This window comes from Brienomyrus brachyistius, unplaced genomic scaffold, assembly GCF_023856365.1.
Source record: "Brienomyrus brachyistius isolate T26 unplaced genomic scaffold, BBRACH_0.4 scaffold272, whole genome shotgun sequence".
Classification (NCBI taxonomy): domain Eukaryota; kingdom Metazoa; phylum Chordata; class Actinopteri; order Osteoglossiformes; family Mormyridae; genus Brienomyrus; species Brienomyrus brachyistius.
In genome coordinates, this window is record NW_026042547.1 from 88,481 (window position 1) to 101,293 (window position 12,813).

Here is a 12,813-nt window from a genome sequence, read left to right on the forward strand (position 1 = left end):
TTGCACTGTACGTAGATGGATTTCCATGTTTGTGTTTAGGTGAGTTTCTCTGTGTGTGACAGTTTAGACAGAACCCAAAGGGGAAAAAAACAAAACAGAGAAAACTGACAAACAGACATCACCAAAAACTATTAATTCATTCATCATTTTTTTGTACAAACAAATACTTTATAGGTGCTTATATCATCTTTGTGTGGGAGTGTAATGGGGTTAAAATATGTTCTGATATAGTTCTGCGTCTTTGATTTCACAAAGAAATCCTTTGCATTTGTTCTTCATGCTCATATGGTGAGTTTACTTTCATCTTTTTGAGATTCGTTAGTATTTTCCTAGATGGCACCTGTAGTCTTCCCCAATCCGAGAGATGGGTCTAGCTGCAGAAAACTGGGTGACCTCTGCTAGGAGGATCTCCACTGTGGGGCCAGAAATCACATGACCTCCACTCCTGGGTCTGACATGACGTTATGCAAACTTCAGAAACAGAGCCGACGTGTTGAATAGAGATATTATTATTGTTATTGTTAATCATTATCGTAGTATTATTATAGTAACTAGCTTTAACAATCCAGCCTACTGAGTTCTCTTTAGTAGCGCCATGTCCGGGCCAGGAGTGGAGTTTCCAGCCCCACAGTACAGTTCCTCCTGGCGGAGGCTGTAGCCAGATGCTCTTGGGCAAACTGGCGCCGATACTCAGGCATTGGTTTCACACAGTGGTGTCACACTGATTGTGACCTTTATGGTGAGAAATATACAGCCAAGAAAGTCAGCTTTAATAAATATTTTCACTCACAAACAAGTTAGATCGGGCGGCGACACTTTGCACGCCAGCGTTGCATGCCGTCCAACCATTTCCTGACCTATTTCATATACTTCAGTTCCCATTTCGTTGAGGGAAGCTGTGCTGTTTCATATTGTATGGATAAATACAGTACAGGCTAAATGTAAGTGATAAAATAGCGGAGATGCCGGTCTGCCTGATGGTATTAGCGGCTCTTCCTCCTGCCTACAGACTCCTGCCAGGTGACATTGGACCCCAACACAGCACACAGATTCCTGTCTCTGTCAGGGGGGAACAGGAAGGTAACAGGTAGGGCAAAGGAGCAGTCATATCCTGATCATCCAGAGAGATTTGACGTCTGCCCCCAAGTTCTGTGCAGAGAGAGTCTGACTGGCCGCTGTTACTGGGAGGCTGAGTGGGATGGATATGGAGCCTGGATAGGAGTGACTTATAAAGGAATCGGGAGGAAAGGAGGGAAGGACTGTGGGCTAGGAGCCAATAACAAGTCATGGATTCTGTGGTGTGATCCTGTCAGTTACTCTGTTCTACAAAATAATAAATGGACTGTCATACCCATACGGCCCTCAGGCTCCCGCAGAGTAGGAGTGTATCTGGACTGGGAGGCTGGTGCTCTGTCCTTCTACAGAGTCTCCTCTGGTGGACTGACCCTCCTGCACAGATTAACCTCCTCATTCACTGAGCCCCTCTATCCAGGGTTGGGGGTTTTTATGAACTCCTCAGTGTCACTGTGACATATTGCTGGTTCTCATAGCAAAAACGGTAAAATCTCTGCTTTTTAACCTTTATAATAATTTTTACTCTGAAATATATGTTTGACAAAAATAAATGTCAGTGTTCAGCGAGTTAAACATCCAAAATAAACGTTTTTTTATCTGACTAAAATGTAACAAAATGTAATCCTGATGAATGGGGGGGGGGGGGGGGCTTTCCCCCTCCCCTGTATATATACATTTTATATTTTTATGCCTATTTACTGTATTTCCTCCCTGTACAATGACAATAAAGGCTTTCTGTTCTGTCCTATTAATGTCCTGGTTCAGCGTCACCCAAAGCATAACATAACAAAATGAAACCGCAGTGTGGTGGATTAAGTTAAATTCACTTTACAACCGCAGCTGAACATAACTAACAAAATTACATTTAATCGATGTATATAATGATTATTTAACGGGAGACATAACATAAAAAAAAACACTGGAAAATTTAATTATATCCAAATCCTTTTGTTTTTGCAACCAATTTTTTGAAGTCACACATCAAAACCGTTCAACATACAAAAAAGTAGAGAAAAAACACCAGAACCAAAAAGTCCACCGGCCCCCAAACCCACCTCTGGAGTAAGACATTAAAGGAAACAAAAGAAAAAATGATAGAGTAAAACCATATCTATATACATACACAATAATAAACATACAGCAATAATAAATAAAACATCCTACAAGGTGCCCCACGGCCCCAGCTTATATCATCTACAAGCTTGATTTGAGATGCTTGCTGGAGTACAATCCTAAGCTGACATTGGTAACTGAGCTGCAGCCTGTTTGATAGTTAATGAACCACAGTACAATTTCAACAGTGCCAGTGGTCATCCAATATGCAGTGAGACTACAGATTGACTATAACGACCCGTTTATCCGCTGGTGTTGTTTTTGAAATTTTTTTACAGAATAATGTCTTAGTTATTTTAATAAACACGGTTTTTAAATGTTTGTTCATGCTCATATGCACACACACACCGATTTTCAGGGCTTTAGAGTTTAACTTTAGGTCTGTGAAAGTATAGTACCACGATGTGTATCCAAGCCCCGAAAACACACTAACTTGGTCATTCACTAACTTATTGCGAAAAACAGAGAGAAATAGACGTAAATTTTAAAGAAAAGACATTAACAGCTTTTGTTAATGTTTAAAGGTATAAAAGAAACTTTAGCTGCTTTCCTTAAATAGCCAGAAAAAAAATTGGCTCAACACTATTAATAGTTTATATGAAGATGGGGTTTTTGCAACAGTCAAACTAACATAATACAACTAAATTATTTTATTCCTTAAATCTTATTGGTTTAAAAATGTATACTAATTTGTCATACAACAGTGTAAGCTACAGCACTTTATCCCGCTGATTAAACAATTGTAGTTAGATACTTTATCCAACCTCCAGGTTATTCTGGAGGCAAACACGGACATCCAAGGCACGGAATGCAACACCTAGTAACAACCACAATGACAGACACAGAAACAGGGGAGACCAGGACTTAAATACACCAAAGCTGGGCAACATAATCGCACAGGGCTGGAAACAATCGGGGAAGCACACGTGGGTAATCAGGGGGCGTGGCACACATGAGGAGCGGACGGGTCGGGCGTCACAGAACCCCCCCCCCCAAAGGCACGCTACACCGGGCGCGCCAGGGAGGAGGCGACGAATGGGACACAGGAACCAGGACCTAGAAAACAAGAACCAAAACCATTAACGAGGGACCAGGAACAAGACGGAGATGCAGAACAAGGCAAGGGACAGGACGTAAGACAGGACGAGACAAAGGGTAGGAAACGCCGAAAGACAGACCAGAAAGGGCGGAACAGAGGGAACAGGAGGAACAAAAGTAGCGGGAGTGACGGGAGGGAACGACGGGAAACCAGGAGCAGAGCGGGGCAGAACAAAGGGACCAGGAACAGAAAGGGGGAGCAAAGGAAGGGGGGACAGAGGTAGGGAAGAAGGGAGAGAAGGCGGAGGAACAGGGGGAAGCCCGAGGGAGCCCCAGCAGGCGATGGGAGGCGGCCAGAGGGGCCGCAGCCAGCCGGGAGGCCAGAGCCAGAGGGGACCCCGGAGGGGCCGAGGAGACCGGGCGAGGGACCGAGGAAGGGGCCGAGGAGGGAGCTGGAGGGGCCACCGGGGAAAGGGACAAGGAAGCAGAAGGGGACCTAGGTGCAGGCCCAGAGAAGGGGGGAGCCGCCACAGGCGGCGATGTCCACGGACAGGCCGAAGGTAGAGGACCCGCAGGCGCCGAGCGAGCCCCAGCACAGGCGAGGGAGGGCGAGCCAGGGGGCCGGGCGGGAGGGACCCCCGCTCTGCGTCTATGCCCTCTCCCCCTACGGGACACAGATATAAGGCCCCATGGTCGGGGTCGGGCACATCGCGAAGAGGAGGAAGGGAGTACCAGAAGGCCCCCCGAGGGGTCCCATTCGAGCTCCTCAACCTCCGAGGAGGGAGGATCGATGACGGAGTTCCCTGGGACCTCCTAGGGGACCGGGGCAGACAGGAGAGGGGTTCGGAGCAGGGGTCGGGCTAGGAACGAGGGCCCCAGGGGCCACAGTCATGGGAGACATAAAAGGCGCCTCGGTATGGGCGCCGGGGCTTCAGGCAAAACCAAAGACTCAGGAGCTGGGATCTGAGTCACAGGGGGCATAGTCACACAGGCAGGACAAGGCGGGGGCATAGTCACACTGGCTGGTCGAGGCAGGGGCACCGGCCCGGGAGCTGCAGGCTGCTGCAGAGGGGGCGCCGGCCCGGGAGCTGCTGGCTGTACGTGCTTGGGGACCGCAGGTCTGGGCGGCAACACGAGGTCAACAGCCCTGGGTAGAGGAAGCTGCGCTAGCATGGCGGACAGCGAAGGCGGCTGTCCCAGCTGCGCAGATTGCAGAGGCGGTGTCTGTGCGGATAGCGCAGACGGCTGTGACCGCGAATGATCGGAAGCGGGATCCGCAGGTAGTGGCGGTAACTCCGGTGCGGGGTCCGCCGGCAGGGGTGGTAGCTCCTGCGCGGGGTCCGCAGGCAAAGGCGGTGGCTCTGGTGCGGGGTCCGCCGGCAGCGGCAGTGGCTCCGGCGCGGGGTCCGCAGCCCTCCGGAGTTGGAGCAGCTGCTGCAGGTCCCCGGTGAGGCTCTCGAGCGCCACCCAACCAGAGGCGGGAGTGAAGGTCTCGAAGCCTCTGTTGAGTCGAGCGATGAGCTGCTCGGCCTCAGGTCCCTCTGGCGCCGCTGGGTCGTCCATCACCCTCACGTAGAGTCCTTGGAGGGTGAAAAACTTGTTTGCCAGAGTTGTCACTTCCTCTGGCAAGGGCGAGGGGAGCGCCTCTGGAGGGACAGCCGGCGGAGGCGGGACTGGCAAGTCCCGGGAAGGGGAGACGGGCGCGGTCCTCTTCGGGACCCGGGGTACTCGAGGGACCGAGTCCCTAACAGCCCTAAAACCTCCCCCATTCGCCAGACGTTCGGGCCGGTAATCATACCGGTTCTGGGGCGGTAGCTGATCCGGAGCGATCGGCTCCAGCTCCGGGAATGAGAAGGGAGTGTCCTCCTCGGCGTCACTGGGAGCCCCGTACCTCGCCAGGAAGTAGGCTCCTAGCCGGAGCGGTTCAGGGTCAGAGCCCTGGATGAGCTCCTCTCTCTCGTCCTCCGCGAGAGTCCAGGAGTTAGCGAGGGAGCAAGCGCCCAGTCTTCACTGCTTCACTCTTTGTCTTTTTCAGGTCTGTCATTCTGTCACGCGAATTGCCGGACAGAAGATCACTCTGGCAGCGAGAGCGATCAGGAACGAGTAGGCAGGCGGAAACGGGTCAAACTGGGGTTTATTCGGGAGGCAACACCTAGTAACAACCACAATGACAGACACAGAAACAGGGGAGACCAGGACTTAAATACACCAAAGCTGGGCAACATAATCGGACAGGGCTGGAAACAATCGGGGAAGCACACGTGGGTAATCAGGGGGCATGGCACACATGAGGAGCAGACGGGTCGGGCATCACAGGTGTTAGAAAGACTTTTTTTTTAATTAGAAATATATTATTTTATACTATTTATGAATAAGACAGATTAATAAACAGAGGTAACGTGCTTTCTGCCAGGATGGGGCTGCTGGCTGTGTGTTTCTCACACTCAGGACCAGCGGAAAGATGTTACAGTCACTCTGTAGGCACCGTGCAACAATTTGCCAACCGGCGGCCATTTTGTTTCATTGACACATTCTTCTCATAGGCTTATAGCTCACAGCTCCAAAAGCTCTTGCGCCGACGCCCCGTTTCCCACTGCCGCGGTCATTAGCTGACCAACATGTCTAGACATGCAATACGCATAAATCCCCCCTAAAAACAGGATTTTTTACCGATATAAAATAGGGCATTTTGTTTAAAAGAATAACCCGTTAACGATACACAACTATACTAACTTTTACCATTTAAAACTACCAGACTCACTTTCCTCTGTAGCTAGAAAAGCTTGACGCATCCGGTAACTCCGTTAAAATTATTGTTAAAAGTTTTATTATGCTTTAAAACATATTTAAAATATCACATTAATAAATTCATTTAATGCATTTTATTCTTTTAAAGACCATTGATTCCAATTTGGTGCCATATGCTTTTATCTTGTAGGCCCCAGGATGGAGCCATTTCTACCAACTATAGGCCGTGGTACGTGTGGGGTATTATGCTTAAATTCTTTATTAATTATCGTTGGCTATATGCTTTATAACACATTTTATACTTATTTTATATACACTTTAAAATTAAGAAAACTACTTGCCTGAACTGATTTCAATAAAAGATAGTGGTGTGTGGGGATCGTGGCTCTACGCACAAGTGCGACATGGAGAGAAAGCGAGAGTCATTTCAACAAGGATCACCCGCATTATGCCTTGATTCTTGTTGTCGAAATGCTTAAGATGTTTTATTTTAAATAACACATTAGCCAAAAAAGACTGTCATTACTCAAAAAACATTATGGTTAAAGGGTCTTATTTGAAATAAAAGGGCAACATCTGTCCCCGTTGTTGTCGCCATTTTGAAATGTGTCTGCATGAGTGCGCATGCGCAAGATCGGTGCCGTCTCGGGCAATCATTTCAGCTGTGTTGTTCAAACAGGCCGGTCACACGTGCCAGAGCTGCGGGACTCGCTCATTTCGCCTTTTGGATTATTCCTCCTAAAATTTTGCTGTTTAAATGCTTTCTTCAACCTAACAAAGAAATAAAACACTATTAAATACCGCTGAAGTTTTTCTTTTAACATTTTGTTTAAATATAATATATATAATTAAATATAATATATTAATATATTATATATATTAAGTGCTTTTTTTTTAAACCACGTGTTGTATGTTAATTGGTTTCGCCTGTGTAAACTCAGCGTTTGCTCTTCTGACAGTGTTTCGTTCAGGTATGTTTGTATTTGTTTAAATTACGCCTGCTTTTCTTTCTTTAAAAATAACGATAAAGTTTTTCTTCTTTGAAACATTTTCTTTTAAAATACGCCGTGGCGCTTGTGTCTACTGCGGACGGACCTCTGCTGAATCTTATATTCATCCTGCTACGTGTTTTATTATTCCTTAAAAACGTAATTAAAAATAACACATTAATAAATACATGTAATGTATTTGCTTTCTAGCTCAGTGCATAGGATGGCTTAAGGCTTCTGTACTTCAGTTTAATAATAGAACATTTCAGACAGTATTAAAAAATAAAATAGCTCTGAAAAATCAAACAGGTAATTCAACTAAAATAATAAAGCTTTCAAGTTATTTACACTCCCACCGAATTATAGTGTTTTACAACATGAAGACCTTAAAACACGTAATTTCCACCGAAAAAAATGGCCCTTTAAACATTCATGGTATACATTTCAAAACTGTATTGTATTCAAGCATCAGAATTAGTTTCTAAAATGCCACTAGCGAAAGTTTGCTGGTGCGCTCTCCCTTGTCATTCAGTGCCCTTTCTCAAAGCAGCATTGTGACCCTTCTCACTAGTCCGTCTGGGCCTTTGGTGATTTTTGAGACTCTCCCAAGTCTCTACTGGCTCCTGGGTAAAGTGTCCTCAGTGTCCATAACCACATAGCCGATTTGCAGGTTCCTTTTAGTGCTATGCCAGCATTGTCTCGCTGTGATGTTGAGGAGGTACTCCCTTTTCCATCTAGTCCAATATTGTTCTGTCAGGTACTGGATAAAGATCCATTTTTTCAAAGTTGCCAGGAGGGAGGAAGGCAGCAGTGGACTTCATTGTGATCAGGTGGTTGGCAGCTATGTGTATTCCTTCCAGTTTCATAAGGTCTTGCTATTTCTCCCACTGTGACTTTAACCTCTCTGGAATTGGGTCATCCCAACCTGTTCCTTGATGGCACATTTCTTGGAGAACTTTTTTCCCATTGAGGAGATCGGGCACTATGAAGCCAAGTGGGTTGTACACGGAGGCAGCAGATAATAGGATACCACGTCGTGTCATTGGCTGGTCCTTGGGTATGACTTTGAAAGTGAAACAGTCATTCTCAATGTTCTAATGTATTCCCAGTGCTCTCTAAAGCTGCATCATTGAATGTGAGACTCTTTGCTTTGATGTCTGTGGCGTGTTCTGTTGCTGAAATAAAATAGCTCTGAAAAATCGAATAGGTAATTTAACTAAAATAAACCTTTCAGATGGTTATTTACACCAAGCGTATTCTAGACGCAATGTTATCACTAACAGAACAAACACGTCTCACTCACAAAGTGTTAAGCACCATTATGGCTGAGATGATTGCAATTATTAATGCGAGGCCTCTGGTCCCTATATCCACCGTCCTGCTAAAGGACTCCCAAGTAAGCAGGAATGAATCATTACCCAGCAGCGACAAGAAGGTGCACAAAGTGGAAGTGCGGACTGAGATTGTTGTTTTGCTTGCAAACAACAATGAATAAATGACCTAATGTGTTTGACTATCTTGTATTCAATATGTTTAAAGTGATATAATGTAATTATATCAAGCGGGGGTGGCGGCATGGTGGTGCAGTGGTTAGCACTGTCGCCTCACACCTCCGGGACCCAGGTTCGAGTCTCCGCCTGGGTCACATGTGTGCGGAGTTTGCATGTTCTCCCCATGTCGTTGTGGGGTTTCCTCCGGGTACTCCGGTTTCCCCCCACAGTCCAAAAACATGCTGAGGCTAATTGGAGTTACTAAATTGCCCATAGGTGTGCATGTGTGAGTGAATGGTGCGTGAGTGTGCCCTGCGATGGGCTGGCCCCCTATCCAGGGTTGTTCCCTGCCTCATGCCCATTGCTTCTGGGATAGGCTCCGGACCCCCTGCGACCCAGTAGGATAAGCGGTTTGGAAAATGGATGGATGGATGGATGGATATCAAGCGGGGAGTGTGATGCCTTTTGGTTAAAGGCAGTAATTAGTTCATGATGAAGTTACACAAATAAGGTGATAAATGAGTTCGTAGTAAATAAAAAGTAAATTCATAATAAAAACGGTGTAAATGTTGTAGTTTGGGAATCTGATGTAGGACATCTGCCCCTCAAATGAGCGTAAGCGGAAAGCGAAGTGAAATACGCTGTGCGATTGCATAAAGCCACCGTCTCAGTCTCTAATTTGATTTCATTTGCACCTAATTGTAGAGGTGGCGTTCACGCTACCAAGACACGGGCAACAAGTGAAGCGCAGTTACACCGACCGACCGCATGCAATATAAGGCGCTACTTCAAAGAGCCTGTATGCTACGTGAGCGAGTGAGCGCTCACGCTATAGATCTATCTTTGGCGTTTTCTCAGGTAATGTTGTAAACAAGTTCTTCGGCAAACGTAATAGATAAAACAGCTCATGTTGACACTAAATGTGCCCTGCACGCTTGTGCCTTGGGGAACTTTCGTCTTTGTGAGTATTAATGTGTTCAGAAAGCATTCGGATATGTGTTGGAATTATTTTTGGTTGATAAAATGTGGTGCCAATGTAATGTAATGCGCATGTGTTTAAGTTAGGCTAATCATTAAGTGTGGCATTAAGACGTGTATTAGCTAGTAATTTATTTTTCATTTTCTGTATATTTCAGTTACAAAAAAATGTTCATAAAAGATCTAAAGTAAAATCAAGAAAAGCAAGCCTTGAGTGGAGACCTCTTTTATTTTGTTCGCTGGCTGTCTAGCTTCACATAGTCGCGTGTCGTGAGGGCAGCACACCTTACTTGTATCAGGAGGAGACTTTAACACAGCCATTAACCCCAAAATGGAGAGATGTCCAGGTAGGAGAGCTGACCAGTTTAATCGTGTTATGTAATCTTTTATGGAAAGATTACAGCTGGGTGACATATGGAGAGAGCGATTCCCTCAGACTATGAAATTTACTTGGCCATGAGACGGCTATAGGCAGCCTCCTATCGCTTACTGGCTTTTATCAAAATCTATGGCTAACAACAACTTCTCTGATACTCCGTGGACTCCGTTAACCGACCAGAGGGCAGTTATTTTTTTAGCAACATCTCTCTCAGCAGATTGTGTGTTGGGTCCTGTTAGAACGTCTCTTTGGAAAATGAATAATTCAGTGTTGGAACTGAATGAAGTTACACACAAAAAAAATTGAGTTAATAACTAGAAAGCTTTGCTTCCTAAATATTACAGAACTAATTAGGAGTTGCTTAAGTTTGAGGCTGGATAATTTATGAGAAGTTTTGCTGCTGATTTGGCTAAAAAGAGCAGAACCTTTGAGGATGATGTTATTTCACAGTTACAACTTTCTAATGTGACTGATCAGTCTGACCAAGATAAAACACAGGATGCCAATTTGTAGAATGCTTTGGATGCTTGATATAAGGAAAAGGCAATGGGAGCGGACATTAGATCCAGAGGAAAGTGGTTAGAAGAAGGGAAACTTAACTCTCCTCATATTTTTTTAGACTTGAGAATCGTAACGTGACAAATTTCCTCCATTGACCAGCTCTGGGTAAATGGCAGAATCACTAAACACCCCACAGAAATAGCTAGCTTCTGTGCAAGCTTCTATAGCGACCTTCATAGAGCCAGCTACTCAGAGGAAACATCTGCATTCTTCAGGAAATCAATCACTAACTGTGAAGTAGTATCTGACGGTGACCGACTTATCTGTGATGGTAATATTACCTCCACTGAAGAAATAAGGGTAATCAAGGATTTAAAGAATAATAAATCCCCAGGCAATGATGGAATTTCAGCAGAATTTTATAAGCTGTTTGCTGATCAACTTTCTCCTTCCCTTGTTAATGTTTTTATAGAAAGTATTGATAAAGAGGAACTTCCCCCTACACTAACTCAGGGAGTTATTACATTAATTCCCAAGTAAAAAAGATCTCACCAAATTTGGCAACTGATGTCCCATTATACTCGTACTCCTGAATAATGATTATAAAATCGGTCAAATCATTTCCCAGGAGATTCAAGGGCTGCCTGGACAGTGTTATAGATGAGACCCAATCTGGCTTTATGAGACACCATAACATAGTTAACAATATACGATTAGTCTTAGATTTATTGGGTTATTGTGAACTTGTAGAATATGCTAAGTTTATGGAGCATCGCACCAGGTCGCACTATTATGTTTCTGGTGCCAGGCCTAGTAAATTATTGCCTGTCAGGCTTAGGCAATGCGACTCATTTCCAGTGATCTCATCAATCAAAACTAGGGCTGGGGTCGTCACCACTAACCCTTTGAAAATGTTTTTTTTAGTTCTACTCAGATTTACCTTCTGCCTCCCCACCCTCCGATCCCGATTTGTTTCTTGATACCTTACCCCTCCCCAGCTCTCGGGTCCAAAAGCCTTTGTGCTCGATGCTCCTCTTTCATTCACTGAACTCAAAGAGGCTCTGGACTCCATGAGCCCTGGGAAATCTCCAGGACCCGATGGTCTCCCTCCTGAACTCCTTTCTACTGGAAACAACTTTCTACTCTACTCCTCCACATGCTGAATTCTGCTATCTCTGCTTCTCGTCTTCATCCTTCTCTTAATTCATCCTTGTTAACTTTACTCCTTAAACAAGGTAAAGACCTGACAGACTGTACCAGCTATCACTTATTGTCCCTGCTCGATACGCTGCTCACTAACTTTCTTGTTAGCTACAGGTGGTGATTTCTAAATTGATTCATCCTGGCCAAACCAGCTCCATTAAGTCCTGCCATGATGGTCACAGCATACGCCACCTACTGCATGTATGTCATGCTGCTCAGTATGGCAGGTTACTATCAATACTTTTGTAAAAACAGTAATGTACCAGAAGTTGTCCCTGTTACAGCTTATACTGGTCATAACCAACTTGTGTTTTTGTGTCAAACGTCCTCTACAGATCAGTGCTTGTTATGTTGGTCTCTGACTGTGCAAAGTTTTAATTTGGTCATTGTTCATTGGTGTGAGTCAGAGAATGTAGTGGCTGATGCTTTGTTGAGGTCGAATTGATTTGTGGACCCCTATTTTGTTCTTTTGTTTATTTTTGGTTGTTGCATGCATGGGTCCACACTTGTGGGTGGGGTGTGTACATGTATCCATCTTTCCCTTCAGATCCCGTTTGAAGTTCTGGTTCCACGTTTTCCATTTCTCTCCATGAACGCAGTGCCAAATCTGGATCAACTGCTTTCCATCACCTGGTTCCTGTTTCCCGCCTTTCCACTCATGGACTATAAAAGAACCCCCACAAATCCATTGGACAACTTCTGCTCCAGCTTTTGCAATTTTTTTTTTTGTCTTGGCTTGTGATTATTGTATTTGACTGCCTGTTATGATCTGTGTTGGTTTTCGGTACACTCTCGTTTAGGTTTCGATTTGGATTTGGTTGTTATGCTCTTGTATTTACACTGACATTTACAGCATTTAGCAGATGCTCTTTTCCAGACATTTTGCGACATTTTGTCTCTGTTTGTGATTAGAAAGGATTAGGTTAGCATATGTATTTTGTTTTCTTTTGGGTTAGGGAAGTTTTCATTGGTACACGTGTAGGTAGTTCACTGGGTATTGTTTATTGTGTTGGCCATTGTCACTCCCGAAGAGTGCCACATCCTGGTGTTCGCTTATCCCACATTTCCCAAATATATATACACATTGATCTCTGTTAATATCATCACTTTGGGTGTTGATTATTTCCCGACCTCCATATCCTCTACCTCCCCACTCCCTGTTTCCTGCTCTTATCGCTGCTTACGCCCGGACCCTAGACCGGGACGTAACACCCTCTATGAGGTCAGAAATGAGGCACAAATATAGCGCCATAGGTTCCAAGTGACATAACCGTGTCCCTGGATGAACAGTGTCACTAGA

At 45.0% G+C, this 12,813-nt stretch overlaps 1 protein-coding gene and 1 long non-coding RNA gene across 3 annotated transcripts in view; both read left to right on the plus strand.

Annotated features, from left to right (window-relative positions):
- LOC125728378 (NACHT, LRR and PYD domains-containing protein 12-like) overlaps positions 1-1,822 on the plus strand; it is a 33,328-nt gene extending 31,506 nt beyond the window's left edge. Inside the window, exon 12 of the mRNA XM_049005379.1 lies at positions 1,010-1,822. Coding sequence (XP_048861336.1) covers positions 1,010-1,530 — 521 coding nt within the window. The 3' untranslated portion in view covers positions 1,531-1,822. The remainder of the gene's footprint in view (positions 1-1,009) is intronic.
- A 9,602-nt stretch (positions 1,823-11,424) lies between these two features.
- On the plus strand, positions 11,425-12,658 carry LOC125728384 (uncharacterized). 2 transcript variants are annotated; one of them, XR_007389052.1, is made up of 3 exons: positions 11,425-11,545; positions 11,622-11,714; positions 12,061-12,658. It is a non-coding gene; the product is annotated as an uncharacterized LOC125728384 (long non-coding RNA). The 2 variants fall into 2 exon arrangements; XR_007389053.1 differs by having other exon boundaries at positions 11,426-11,545; positions 11,628-11,714.
- Positions 12,659-12,813: the final 155 nt, after the last annotated feature.